The 15,359-nt window shown below is 41.5% G+C and overlaps 1 protein-coding gene across 1 annotated transcript in view; it reads right to left on the bottom strand.

The window, feature by feature from the left end:
- Positions 1–3,952: 3,952 nt before the first annotated feature.
- Positions 3,953–15,359, bottom strand: part of WIF1 (WNT inhibitory factor 1) — a 67,795-nt gene continuing 56,388 nt past the window's right edge. The window contains exons 8-10 of the mRNA XM_021678626.1: positions 8,819–8,914; positions 7,969–8,064; positions 3,953–4,859 (exon numbers count right to left, since the gene is read on the bottom strand). Coding sequence (XP_021534301.1) covers positions 4,738–4,859; positions 7,969–8,064; positions 8,819–8,914 — 314 coding nt within the window. The 3' untranslated portion in view covers positions 3,953–4,737. The remainder of the gene's footprint in view (positions 4,860–7,968; positions 8,065–8,818; positions 8,915–15,359) is intronic.

Raw genomic sequence — 15,359 nt, 5'->3', positions numbered from 1 at the left:
ACTTTTGAGAAATGTCAGGTAATTTCAACAGTTGTGCCAGCCAAACATGATCAGGAAGGGAAATGTGTTACCTAGGAAAAGCTTTGCAATGCCAAAGCTCAATAAAAATTATTTTTCATTTGTAATTCCTAGATTCTTATTAACAACAAACCAGTAAATAGGTGAAAATCAATTTCCACTGGAGTCGATATTAGAATTAAAAAAAAAAAGTCTTACTGAACACCTGAGTACTTTGTTTTATGATGTCAGTTTCCTGTAGATTGTTTCTATTATTTATGTTGAGCCATATGGAGGACATTTATTCAATAGGTTTATTAAACTTTTATATTTGCACCACTTGCATAAACTGCTTAAAAATTATGATGATGAAACTCCTGTCTTTGGATAGTCCTTTGTTTTCTTTCCTTGTCTTTCTTTTTTATTGCCTCAGGAAATTCTTCTGAAATGGCAATGTTTCTCATTTAACTAATTTAAAAATTGCTCACCTCACCCTATGCCCTCTTCCTCCCTTACTTTGGTAGAAATGCTTTTATGAAACTGCACTTTACTGTGATGATTTGCGCCTTCTTGATGAGCATGGAAAGAAATAGTGCTATCTGTGGTTACTCTGTCGATACTCCTGAAAGCATGTGTCACGCATGACCCTTGGGCCTCCGTGCGAGAACCCCCAGGAGACACTGCTCTCCACTGTCAATTAGAGCTGACAGAAGGGCTAGCTCAGCCGGGGTGCTGCCTAGCCCAGCAAGCTAGAATTGCGTCGTAAGGGTCACCGGACAGGGAATGAGATGAGAAAAAAAATCCCGTTACCAAAACTTGCTTTAGGAGGAGTACTATATGTAGTTAAAGGGACTATTTGGAGAAGCCACTTGGGGAGGTGCTAAGAATTTCAAGGAGCATGATCAGGCAGCCGTATGCTCCATAAACTTCCCTCTGAGCATCTTGGCTGGATTTAACTGGAGATCTTTTGTTTGCTGGGTGGGGCATGGAATTTTAGGACCAGAGACAAATTGCCTGGGATACTGGATGAGAAGCTGAACCCTGTCAGCAATCCTTTTTTTTTAAACCTCTTTAAGCAGCTCCTCTGTAAATAAATGTGGAAGAGAGATTTTAAAGACTATTGACACGAAGGGAGGCCAGAGCAGCTTTCCCACAGACCTTCCTACCTTGATTGAGCCCTAATGTAAGTGCCTTGTATAGTTGAACTTCTCCTGAGAAACTGATTAGTTTTTGTGTTTATGGTCTTTGGGACTCATAACCAGCCCCGGTTTCCTCTTTGAGGTGGCTGGAGCAGGGCTTAGAGCTAAATGTGTTGTCCACGTACCTCTCACAAGTGTGTAGGAGTCCCCGTATGCCTTCTGTCTTAACCTCATTCCCAGGCCCATTTTATTGTTTAGCCTTTATTTCCTCTTGCCTAATTTTCCCTACTTATTTTATCTTGTCAAACAGTATACATCTTCTCAGACCACCTTAACTCCCTACTCTTTTAGCTTTTAAATTATTGTTTAGAAGTATTTTATATAAATATTCTCCTCCTCTTTCAGGGGCAGGGGGAGGAGCAGAGGGAGAGGGAGAGGGAGAGAGAACCCCAAGTGGGCTCCAGGCTCAGCCCGGAGTCCAACGCAGGGCTCAGTCTCACCACCCTGAGATCATGACCTGAGCTGAAATCAAGAGTCGGAGGCTCAACCGACTGAGCCACCCAGGCGCCCCTCCTCCTCTTTCTCTTCCTGCTTTTTTTTCTTCCTCTCCCTTCTCCTCTCTTGTGGTTGCTTCATAAGAGTAACAGCAATTATTTCATATCCCTTATTATTGGCCTTTGTTTCAAGAGCTGGCCTCCATTGTTGTGATTCTACATAAACCGACAAAGTAACCAAAGGGCATGTTTTGGATGAAGATTCATAATACATATGGGGGAGGGAGGGAGGAAGTGCTCAATCAATTTGCCAAATAGTAAAGGCTATATTGTTATACAAATAAACATAGACACAGGAAAGCAGCAAATGGTATTAACTATACAGGATCTAAAGACAATAAAGGGGCGCCTGGGTGGCTCAGTCGTTAAGTGTCTGCCTTCGGCTCAGGTCATGATCTCAGGGTCCTGGGATCGAGCCCCCACATCAGACTCCCTGCTCAGCAGGGAGACTGTTTCTCCCTCTCCCAGTGCCCTCCCAACCCCCCCTCGTGAGTTCTCTCTCAAAGAAATCAATAAAATCTTTAAAACAAAATAAAGACACAATAAAACACAAGTGAATTGTACTGCACCTCACCAAATAAAGCTGTTACGTATATTGATATTAAAAGTAATTTAATATAGAGTTAGTACTATTCACTTATAGTAAAACTAATAATAAATTATCAGACTAACCTCCTAATAACAGTATTTCCGGTTGCCTATCAGACATTTCCACCAAGATGTCCCAAGGGCACATTAAACTCAACATCTTCAGTACGAAACTCAGCATCTCTGGAAACCCTCACCACTGCCCATACTTCTTCCTTCTTAGTCACTTACATCACTGTTCAGATTCCTCTCTAGAACCCTACATTCAGTCAGTGACCCAGTCCCTTGCTTACGTTTGAAATCCTTCTTGAGTGCAGACGCTCTGCTTCTAAAGCCATTTTGGATCCTACTGTCTCTCCTCTTAGCCTGAGTTCTCCTGTGAGGGTGTGTACTACAGGGCGTACATAAAACTGTCTTCTGGATAAGTGGAGAAAATATTAGAGCTTCTATGTATGTTTTTATCTCTTCAACATTTCTGGCTTTTATAAAGCATACCAGTTAAATATGTAAATAAATAATAGTCACATGTAGGAGTATGGGCTCAGAAATTTCTAATGGACTGTAGAGTCAAATTGGTTGGGAGATGATCAATGTAGACTATTGTGGTTCGTCATGCTGCCTTCAGTCTAACTTCCCCACCATTTTATTACTCATCCATGAGGTAAAGTGCTCAGAACAAGCTAAGTACTATTTGTTAGCTATTAGTATTATTATCCTATCCCCAAACTTAACTTTCTGTCACCGTCTTAAATCCTCATTATCAAACATCTGGATTTTTACTTCCAAGTCTTAAATCAGTTGGTTCTCATATTGGGATCCCCAGGGTGAGCTCCTTGGCTCCTGGCCTGCTTCGCCAAGTCTACGTGAGCAGAAGCTGCACTCGGGGCTCTGGCTACTTAGAGGAGGAAGACTGCCGTGGCCCAGCGCCACAATAAGACGTGTTCACTTTGCTTCTAGCCCCTCCCTTGGTCACTTCCCATAACACGTCACATCCCTGAACCACACAAGTCATTATGCCATCGCTCAGCGAAAGAAAAACATATAGGCTTTAGATTATCTATAACATAAAGTCCACATTTCCTTGGGAGAATGAGGAGACTAAAATATATTGGAAAGTATCTGCCTGGGATTTGTGGAGTTTTGTGTTCTGCATTTGCTGAGCAAAAGGAAGGTGGGGAAACCCCCTAGTGTTAAGTCTTCGGAGTCAGGTGACATGAATTCAAACCTGTCCCTCTCAAGTGTGATCTTGGGTAAATTGCTACGTATCTCCCTACCTCAGTTTTCTTATCTGTAAAAGGGCACAATGATACCTTCCTCACTGGATTGTAGGACAACATGCTATCATGTTCTTGGGGACCAATAGGTTTTTAATAAATGGTAGCTCTTGTCATTTGCCACATTCTGACACTTTCAGAAAGTCTTAGGAAGCCTCCCACTAAAGGGATATTCAACACATTCTAGTTAGAGAGGACTTCTTGAAAGCAGTGCCAACTAAATGGGAGCTGACAAACCTAGGAAGGTCTTAGGCAGTGCCCAGAGTGTAGCACGGCGTGGCTGGAGCAGGGGCAGAGGGCTGGGAGGGCTGGGTGGGCCTGGGGAGCCGGACTGGGTCAGAGAATAGACTATCTTCTCTTTTTTATGATACTGCAGAGTTTTCATTGCGACCGACTTTATTTCCATAAGATAGCACATGCACAGACCACTCCATACAACCCTCAGAAAACTAAAGCAGCACCTTTATTTTATACAAACAGTATAAAATGTTCATTATGTAAGAGCTGTGTTTTGTTTACAATATATTATATTGCTTCAAGCCAATGCCAAAAGTCCATACATTATAGTCCCTATTTTATTGTGTTTACAATATATTATATTGTTAAATGCCACTGCCACAATGTTCTTTTTTTTTTTTCTTTCTTCTTTCTTTCTTTCAATACTGAATTCTCTGGAATCATGGTAAGGTCAAAATATATTGTATGGAGAGTTTAAGAACAAGGGGAATTTAAAAAATGTGACAAATGTCTAAACACATGACAGTAAAATTAGAAATGTTGTAACTTCAATACGGTTAACTGCTCCATCCAAACCCTTGATTTATGCATTTTGTTCTATTTACCTTCTCCAGTGTTCCCTAGCCCCTCGACACCATGAGTGCATTGTGACTTTGGAAATTATTTGCCAGCTACACAACTGAAAAGACACAATTTTAACCTGATCAACTGACATAATATCAAATCTGTTCCAAAGCACTGAAACAAGAAATCTATGCCATCCCACTACAGACGTACTTAGAAAACTTAAAAGGAAGAGTAAATATCAGCTCAGTGATTTATAATGAAGCTAATAAAATTCAGGCCAGTATTCTTAACTGTAATGAACATTATTTGAACATTCAACACATGAAAGGTTAACAAAGGCTATGAACTTGGTGTAACTTAAAACGTTTCAGATGTCGGAGTTCACCAGATGTAATTGGATTCAGGTGGGTCCTGCCGCTCCTCAGCCTTTTTAAGTGAAGGCGTGCGCTGCCTGAGCCGCGTGCTTGCTGGCCTCAGGGCGTGCATGAGGCTGGCTCCGTACCCTGTAAAATTGTTCACAGCTTAAAAGAAAAGAAACTACAAAAACAGGCTCTTCAGATTCATTATTAACCATTCAAATGAAATCCATTTTCCCTTTTCAACCCAGAGTGAAAGACCACAGCCACCACAAAAAGCCACCTGAATGAAGAGATGTTACAGGTTCAAGATCTCTCCTAAAAAAGAAACCCATTTTAGGAACTCCATCAAATCTGGCTTCCATCAAAGCTCTGACTCACTATAGATTTTGGTCATGCAGAAACTCTTGATGCAAAGTTTGGATGGATGTGCTCGAATGAAGGATTTTCTCCACCCAAGGTCTGGTAAGGATGTGGCACTGAGGTCCCCAAAGCAGGGATGCACCTGCAGAGGATTTGATCATTTTCACTGAGTTGCAAAACCAGCCTCGATTATATTGATCCAGAACACGCCCACTCTTCATATCGATCACACAATCAAGTGTGGCTATTGCATTTATACAAAATGGGAGTTTTGTAAGACGTAAGGACTTCCATGATACATTTTAGAGAAGGGTTATGATTTGAATGGATTCCTTATCAATGGGGATTTGTCAGTTTCAGTCATGGCCGGCATCTATCCATTTCCAGCTTAGTTTAAGTGGACGGTAGCACTAATTTCCATCGCTTCAGACCTCCCTTTCTCCTACTTGTGAACTTCTGGAGGTGCTTGGGGCACTGACTCATTTCTACTGATTTCCTAAAACGGATCCAAGACAGCAATCACATTTAAAAAATCTGCCTCCATCTTCCTGTGCATTAGAGTCAAGTTTGGCATTCCATTTGTTCCCTGTGGTTTTTAAATGCAAGCATGCCATTAAGTAACTACTGAGAACGGAATACTTTGTTCCTGAATGTGTTTCTTTGAATTGTCAGTATGTAGGCTAGTAGCTCAAGGAACAGCCAGAACATGAGCCAACAATGCGCTGGAGTAAATCCCTACCCTGCTGTTCTCCCCGCCACCCATGAAGCCTGAACCTCCCTGCTGGGGAGGGTGAGCCTCAGCCGGGAAGTCTGTCTCCAATGTCCTCCTCCCCAGTAACATGTCTGGGTGCCCGAGACCTCCCAGACTGTCACCTCGCTGGGAGTCTGTTCTCAGCAGAACTCTGTGCCTCTGCGCTTCCTCGTCACCTCCCCCTGGTCAAAATAAACCTCTTTCTGATTCTCTAAGCAAATGTGCAAAATGGTTGGGTGGCCTCTCTTGGACACACATTTGCATTTTAATCAGGCACCGGGGTATCTTCTTGAGGCAACGCCTTGATCTGAGGGAGGTACATTGATGACAAAACTCTCAGCAGCAGGTCGAGAAGTGGTGGTGGGTGGGGGCTGGTGGACCTGTCCGAATTGCTCATCGATGCCACCCAAGGGCCCCTGACTTGCCTTTTTTTTGGAGGTGTGACTGCTGTACTCTCAGCCATCACTCTTGGTCACCAGGTCCCAAATATTGGTCCCTGAAGATCTCTGTAACTGACTCCTGGGATGTATAGTATGACCTCAGGCCATTCCTAGGCCCGAGGATGTCTCAAAAGTTACTTGCATCCTGAGTTAAGGGTGGCATAAAGGATTTGGTTTACTCTCTCCCAAAGTGTCTCTAGAAATGGTTCGTTTTCTATAGGTCTTTAACCCCCCCAAAAACTTCCCCCAAGTGTGTCCCTGCAGGGATACAATTCATCCATTACTATCTGGGGAAAGAATTATTTTCCAGAGGAGCTTGTTAAGCTACACCCACCCGAAGCCAATTCAATCTACCATCTAGTCAACTTAGCGCCTGACAAGACTCAAGCCAATGGCTTAGTGTAGCCTAGACCAGACACCAACCAGCCTTAAAACTAACAAACAAAAAAGCATGTATACCTACATATAAGTATATTAGATATACATCATAATAATATAATGTGAACATTATAAAATACGCACAAAAATTAGAGATTTGGGATCGAGATATATAAATATATTTATATATATGTTTATATAGAAATACAATAAAATAACATAAAATAAAAAACTCTTGTCAAATCTGTCTTTTCCATCCACCTAACGATCATTTCCATACTCCCTGGGCTACATGGACCACACTTTGGAGACTGCAGATCTAGAAAAACATTGGATGTGAAGGTGATCTGTTCCATTTGTGTCCATTATTTTGGAGACTCACTGTGACAGGCACAATCTGAACTTCCGCATTTGAAGGCTATTGTATGACTGAAGCCTTCCTTCCCTCAAAGGAAAAGTGGAGCTGGGCCCACAGCTAGGAGACGGAATGCTAGCTGCCAGATGTACCGAAACCACAATGTTTAGCTCGTTCCCTTGCTCACTGACTGTCCTTCCCGCTAGAACCTGGGCTCCACCAGGCGGGGCATTTTCTGTCTGCTCACTGGCAGGTCTTCAACGCCTGGATTCCTGCTTGGAACAGAGAAGATATCAATCGAAATGAAATGGTTGAATTTAACCAGCTTCATTTTGTGTCGAAAACAGGCCAGTGGTTTATCATCTCTACAGCTAGCTCATTTTGGGTAGTCAGTAAATTTTAAAAAGCTCAGCTCCATTATAATCTCTCTCCCATACTCCATAGACCTTTCCTTTCTTTCTTTCTTTTTTCTTTCTTTCTTTCTTTTTTTCCTTTTTGGGCTCAAAAGATCTTATTTAAAGTATACCATAACCAATAACATTTAATGATCTTAAAAGAGCAAAATTCTTCATGTTTTATATGCTCACGGATAGATCTTGAAGGATAAAATCAGAGCCAAATAGATCTATATATTTGGTTTAAACTCTTATACTTGTTATTTCTTTCATGGTTACCACACTGTATGACCAAATCAACCTGAATTACTGATTTCACTTAGAAAAGAGCCATGGAGCTGTTTTATAGATGTGGTGATAATTTACACAGCTGCATTGCCCTTAGACACTAAAACTTAGACTCGAAGGTTTAAAGAGTTGAGGGGTCCAGGGGGGAGCACCGAGGAGAGGAGGCAGAGAGGGGGAAGCTGCTTTTACTAACACGGAAGGCAGGGCTGAGCTATGGGTTATCCATTAGCCCCAGGAGCCAAGACAAGTTAGAGGCGGGCTCTCCCGATGTCTTCCACTCACTCACTTTTATTGCAGTTTCTCCCGTGCCAGCCTTCCTGACATTGGCATTGGTTGGGCTCGTGGCAGGTTCCGTGGGTACCACAGCCAGGCTCGCAGACAGCTAGAATCGGAGGAGATAGAAAGTGTTTTCTGAGCTTTCATTGTTCAGAATTAGCTGCTTCTCCTGCAGTTCTTTAGAATGTGTTTTATTGGGGAGCCTGGGTGGCTCAGTCAGTTAAGCGTCTGCCTTCGGCTCAGGTCATGGTCCCAGGGTCCTGGGATTGAGCCCCACATTGGGCTCCCTGCTCAGTGGGAGACTCTGCTTCTCCCTCTCTCTCTGACCCTCCTCCCCACTTGTGCTCTCTCTCTGTCTCAAATTAAAAAAAAAAAAAAAAAATGCTCTCTCTCTGTCTCAAATTAAAAAAAAATTAAAAAAAAAATTCCTTTTAAAAAAAAAGGAATGTGTTTTATTTTGGGCTTCATCCCTTGTTGTTGTTGTTGTTGTTTTTTCTAAGCCAATCTCCAGCTATAAGTCAGTTTGGGACTTTTTGGAAAAAGGCCCAAGAGAGATGGCAAACTAAAGTTGATGCTTCTCAATCACAAAAGATGGCTCAGTAGGACTCGGAAACTGCTGGAATGGAAGCTCATTTTTCCTTAAGAAAACCCCGGATAGTTAAAAAGCTGAGTTGCTCGCGTGTGAATGTGTCTGTGTTTTCCTATGCATGGGTTTCAGACAATGTCTTTGTTCTAGATAAAGGGAACACAGATGTCCGTGAAGAAAGGTTCATTGTGATGCTTAGGCAACATGCAGTAGGTCCAGAAGTTGTGTAGGAGGAGATCCCCAAGCCCGGCTGATTCCGTGGATGGGTACTTACGCTTTGAACAGAGGTCTCCTTGGTAGCCTTTGGAGCACTTACATTTGCTTTTACCAATGCATTTACCTCCATTTCGACAGGGCTGTGGGCATTTGCCTGAAACAGAGGAGAATGCAAATAAGCAAGGGACTCAGTGCTTCATTCAGAGGTCATCACATTTTTCAAAGGAATTGCAGGGCTTTGGAGGGTAAATGCTTTTTTTTTTTAAAAGATTTTATTTATTTATTTGACAGAGAGAGTGAGAGAGCACAAGCAGGGGGAGCAGGAGAAGGAGAGGGAGAAGCTGGCTCCCCACTGAGCAGGGAGCCCAATGCGGGGCTCGATCCCAGGACCCTGGGATCATGACCTGAGCCCAAGGCAGACGCTTAACCGACTGAGCCACCCAGGCACCCAGAGGATAAATGCTTTTAAATGGCAGCTATTCCCACTTAATCAGACCTGCTCTGGCTTTGATACTGTTCGAATTTCATTCTTGGAACAAATGGGCTCGTATTTTTACTTGTGATTTCTAATGTATATCTGCTACAATAAATGTGTTGCCCACATGCTACATTTATGTTACTTTTTAATAAACAGAACAAAATTCTGATTCATAAACGCTTGTAATTTAAGATACAGTACAAGTTAAGATGTGAATAAGCCGCCAAGTGATCTTTTCTCTGAGTTCTGACTTTGCATGTTACTCTTTCCGAAAGCAGGCCTACACCTGCACCCAGCAGTATCTTTCCTAGCTTAGGATGCTCCAGAGAGCAGGGCTTGTATGCAGAGAGTTTCTTTGCTAAAGTGATCCTAGGAAACCGGAATGGGGGACAAAGAGAGCAAAGGATGGAAGGAGGAAAAGCCAACACAGAAGTGTGCGTGTGGGTTGGTCATTACTATAGGCACCCAGGCTCTCTCCTGCAGGGTCCTTCTGAGGAGCCATGGAGACTGCACTTTCAAGTCACTTTTAGGAAGGGAGAGGGGGAGCATTTGTTCTTTGGCACCTGTCTCCCACTAATCGAGGGTCACCCTATGGGATGACTTCCTCACATTTCCAGTCTGCCACTATGTGAGTGCAGACTGATTTTGTAGGACTCAGAGGAGCCTCTGGGTAGTAAGCAGGAGAAGCGTGGAGCAGTTAAGATGGGGTACAATCAGGTTATGCCTGTGCAAAACAGGTTCCCCCAGCAGTGACTGGAGTGAAAGGCGGGCTGAGGAGATATGAGGTAGGGCACCAAAGGGGCCCCATCCCACACCTGTGCTTTTTTCTAGAATGTCTTAGATCCTCACAATACATCATTCTTTCTGTTATGTCAGTGCCAAATGAGAAGTGCTAATGTTTTCATAGCTCTTTGGGTTACAGGGTTTTAGAGCTGGAGTGGGGTCTTAAATGTAAAAAATGATATAATGATTGTCTTCTTATTCCAGAAGCTATTTATTCTCCTTCTGCAATCTAGAATTTGCCATCCTGAGGCTGAATGTTTTGAAGAAGTAGAAGAAAAAGGATTGTTCACCCAGAGCTGAGACCGCATCCCGTGACGGGCATGATGACGTTCCAAAGAGAGCAAATAGCCATTAGGTTTTGGTAGTGGAGGGGTCTGGATTTTTTTATTGTTGTTCTTTTTCTTTTTTTACATTTTAGCAGAACACTCACTACAAAGGTCTCAATATATAAGGAGAAGAAATGAAATCTTTATCATAAAACAACACCCTTTTATTCTCTAAGCTCTTCTTTTTATGGTCAAATGATCCTTCGAAAGAAGTGAGCTACTCTATGTTTTACCAGCAAGCACTATGTTTGATAAACATGAATTCCATATGCAAATTATTTTGCTGAAACACTTTGCTTCTCTTCTCACTTATCCAAAAGTACTTTCTTCATGTATAAATCGACCATTATCGTGCAGACAATACAGACATAATAGTGAGATGTTAGAGTCTCTCAAAGACCTGGAATACCATTACACCTTTAAGTTTTTCTGATGCAGGGATGTTCTAGAAACAGGCATCAAACAACCTTAATAATAAAATACCACCTTTTCATTGACCATTAAAAATCCAAAAGGTTCCTTTTTGCTAGGTTTGGATACAAAGAATAGCATTTACTATTTGGTCAAGATCCCAACTCTTACCTAAAGGAAAGGAATGCCTAACTCTGAATTTCCATTTGTATCAATGAACCATCTGACCCCACTGTACGTACAAAATTGGTTCATATCACAGTACTCTGCCATGCACTTGGGTTTTTCAAGTAAACAAGACATGGGGCAATAATTATGTGGCAGAAAAGACAGTACTTATTGTGAAATGCTTGGTGAGCCCAAATTTCCCCACATTCAATGAGAGGTGAACTTGGTAGCCAGGGTATCACAGAGAATGACTGGTGGAGAGAACCTTTTCATTGGCTCCATGGGTCTTTTTGTTTTCTTGGTCAGAGGGAAGTGAGAGTCCTTAGGTTCACCACAGCAAGGAATAAGGATGTTCTCTCTTGGTTATCACACAGCAGAAATGTGATTACAGGTGACTGTCCCAAGGCCATTCAAAATCAAATCTTATGAAGCCAAAGCCTCATGAAGGTCTGATTGCTTTAAAAATCAGAATCCTCTAAGTGTCTTTAACATTGACTTCCTTTTCCTGAAAATATTTTGCAACAAATTCTATCCATTGGACAGTGGGAAAGTGAGCCAACTTGAAAGATTACACATTTTTACCTAAAACAGACTAAGCATTGCCTGAAGGCAAACAGATTTGACTAAGTTTATATGTTAGCATTTTTACTATAACCAGTGGATGAGTCCAGGGAGGTAATGAGTTAGGGATCGACAAAATAAGGACATTAAACTTCCTCTGCCCATCGGATTGTAGGATAACGTAAATGCGTGACTCTGCTTTACATAGAAAACAGACAAAAATGGTTTATAATAGTGTCAACAACTATCATCTCTGGGTCTTAGGATTATGGGTGATTTTTAATTGTTTTATTCAGTATTCTAAATTTTTTTTTAGTATTCTAAATTTTTTTAATAAAGGACATTTTATACAGAGGACTTTTTTTTTTTTTAGTCCCATAGATTTTATTTTATTTTTTTATTATATTCAGTTAGCCAACATATAGTACATCATTAGTATTTGGTGTAGTGTTCAAAGATTCATTAGTTGTGTATAACACCCAGTGCTCATCACAACAGGTGCCCTCCTTAATACTCTTCCCCTGGCTACCCCATCGCCCCACCCCCCTCCCTTCTGTAACCGTCAGTTTGTTTCCCGGAGTCCAGAGTCTCTCATGGTTTGTCTCCCTCTCTGATTTCTTCCCCTTCAGTTTTCCTTCCCTTCCCCTGTGGTCCTCTGCTCTGTTCCTTATGTTCCACATATGAGTGAAACCACATGATAATTGTCTTTCTCTGCTTGACTTATTTCACTTAGCATAATCCCCTCCAGTTCCATCCATGTCAGTGCAAATGGTGGGTATTCATCCTTTCTGATGGCTGAGTAATATTCCATTGTATATATGGACCACATCTTCTTTATCCATTCATCTGTTGAAGGGCATCTCGGCTCCTTCCACAGTTTGGCTATTGTGGACATTGCTGCTCTGAACATAGGGATGCACGTGCCCCTTCTTTTCACTACATTACAGAGGACTTTTATAAAAATAAGAACCCATTAAGTTATTTTAAAACTTCATTTATAATACAGTATAAATAATCCATGTAAACTTTTTAGCTGAAAGTTCACTGAAGATCCTTGGGATGTCTCTGAACCTTAAGTAATGGGGTAAATGTATACTCTATACATCCAGATATTTCTAACCCATGAGGTTATTTGTTAACTGGCAAGAGTATCTCAAATTAAGTCAAAGTGAAGTTTGAGAAGATATCAGTCCTGAGAGAGGCCATGGGAAATGAAAATATAAGTAACATCAGAATATATATCTCATAAAAAACCAGACAATAACAAGTATTGTCAAGGATGTGGAGAAACTGGAACCTTCATACATTGCTGGCAGGAATGTAAAATAGTACAGTGGCTTTGGAAAACAGTTTGGCAGTTCCTCAAAAAATCGAACATGGAGTTAACATGTGGCCTAGCAATTCCACTCCTAGGAATATATCCAAGAGAACTGAAAACATATGTCCACACAAAAACTTGTACATGAATGTTCACAGCAGGTTTATGCACAATCGCCCCAAAGTGGAAACAACCCAAATGTCCATCAACTGATGAATGGATAAACAAAAGGTGGTTTGTATATCCACACAATGGAATATTATTCAGCAATTAAGAGGAAGTAATGATACATGCCACAACATGGATGAACCTCAAAAATATCATGCTAAGTGAAAGAAGTCAGACACAAAAGGGCAAATGTTACATGATTCTATTTATATGAAATGCTCATAATAGACAAATCTCAAGAGATAGAAAGTAGACTAGTGGTTTCCAGTATCTTGGGGAAAAGGGAATGAGGAGTGACTGCTCATGGGTACAGGGTGTCTTTTGTGGGTGATGACATGTTCTGGAATGAGACAAATGATGCTGCACAACTTCAAGAATATACTGAATAGCATGTGTTAAAATGGTAAATTTTATGGTATGTGAATTACATCTCAATTTTAAAATAAGAACTCATAATTCAACTTTTTGTCTCTACTGTACTAGAGGCACTTTCAGCTCCATATTTTCTTAGTAATGTGGTTCTTGTAACAGAAACAGGACATTTCCTAGAGGGATTTGAGCATAACTTGTGATAGGGATAATCAGGAGGCTTCAAAGGCCTACATTTTTGGTGCAGTTAGGGAAAAAAGGAATAGAAATAATTGTCTCTGTCAATGGAAATTTCATAAACCCAAGGACATACTTACATGAAGAGAAATGAGCCCAAGAACAAAGATTCATAAATATGATCTAGCTAAGTACGTGAAGTCTGAGAGTAATTACAGGGAGAAAATTGAGGGGAGTTTGTTCAGAGATATCTTTATCAGGGCAGGGTAATTAATAGAACAGACACCACATCCTGAAAATTAAATTCATGTTCTATGGAAACTTCAGAGGTATTTCATTTGAACTCTATCAAAAATGGTTACCTCATCTACTACTCATTAAAGTACAAAAACTCACAAATAAATTAGAGATTGAAAGTTAAACTAGGAAGCCAATATTACTTAATTTTGAGCCCACTGCAACCCACTTCAGAAACTATGGTTGTACTAAACACAGCAGTATTTTACAGATACAATACAGCTGGAAATTGGGGCGCCTGGGTGGCTCAGTCGGTTAAGCGTCTGTCTTTGGCTCAGGTCATGATCCCAGGGTCCTGGCATCGAACCCCGCATCTGGCTCCCTGCTCAGCAGGAAGCCTGCTTCTCCCTCTCCTCCCCGCTCAGGCTCTCTCTTGCTATCTCTGTCTCTCTCTCTCAAATAAATAAATAAATAAGTCTTAAAAAAAAAAAAACAGCTGGAAATGCAAACGCTACATTCCAGAACTTCCAGAAAGGCAGGGACACGGCACCCTTAGCAGACATGCTCATATTCTTTTTGCTCCTTCCTGAACAGAGCGCTGGCGTTCTCTGTCTTCTGGATCATAAAGCAATCTAGGAGGCAGTTGGCTTGTTGCTGAATTTAGGAGAGAGCTTCAGTGATTTGCTGAGGGTTACATGGCCGGTAGGTGGCAGAGCCAGGATAAGCAGTTTGATACCCTGATTCTGAAAACAGTGATTATCTACCACACTCCACCCTTACATTCTTCTTTCTTTGTGTGGGAGCATGACAAACATACCACGAATGCACAATGAAGACATAACTGCGTTGATCCTAAGTTCACAGCTCAGCTATTTTTTTTACCTAAATAAACACTCATGTGATACTTCATCATTCAAGATATAGAGCATTTTTGGCACCCCATAAAGTTCCTTTGTGCCCCCAACCACCATCCTGGTTTCTACTATCATCCATTAATTTTGCCTGTTCTTCAACTTCATAAAAATGGAATCGTGCAGTATGCACTTTTTCCTTTACTTAACATCTGTGTGATTCATTCGTGTTGTGTGTGCTGTTAGTTTGTTCTTTTCTTTTTTTATTGCTGTGCCACCCTTTCTCCCTTTTTCTTGAATCTATCCTTTCCTCTTAGATGGGTCACTGGCTCCGTCTAACTCAGGGAAGAAATTCTATGCCTGCAGGTAGATAAACAAATCCACCTGTCCCGAAACTCTGGTCTACATTTCTAGGCTGAAGCGAGAGGTTCTGCACAAAGAGAAGGGGACAAACTCACTAACAAGAAACAACGCAACATGCCGAACAACCCAAACCCAGATGTAACTGAGTCAGAGTGTGTGCTCAGAGTCATCTGAGCTGAGCTATGGCACCCACTGCCCCACCTTTAGCCAAAATGAATGGTGGCTAAATCTAGTGTAAAGAAACCACTGGCCTGAGACCTTCGATAAACTATTCATTGTCTCTGGGCTTCAGCTTCCTCACTGATAAAATGATAGGGTTAGGTGGAGTATTGAGGCTCCCTCTGCCCCCCTCCCCATGAAACGAAGAGAATGCAGAAAGTCAATACTCA

This window comes from Neomonachus schauinslandi, chromosome 5 (assembly GCF_002201575.2).
Source record: "Neomonachus schauinslandi chromosome 5, ASM220157v2, whole genome shotgun sequence".
In the NCBI taxonomy this organism is placed as follows: Eukaryota; Metazoa; Chordata; class Mammalia; order Carnivora; family Phocidae; genus Neomonachus; species Neomonachus schauinslandi.
This window is presented reverse-complemented; position numbering and strand designations above follow the sequence as displayed.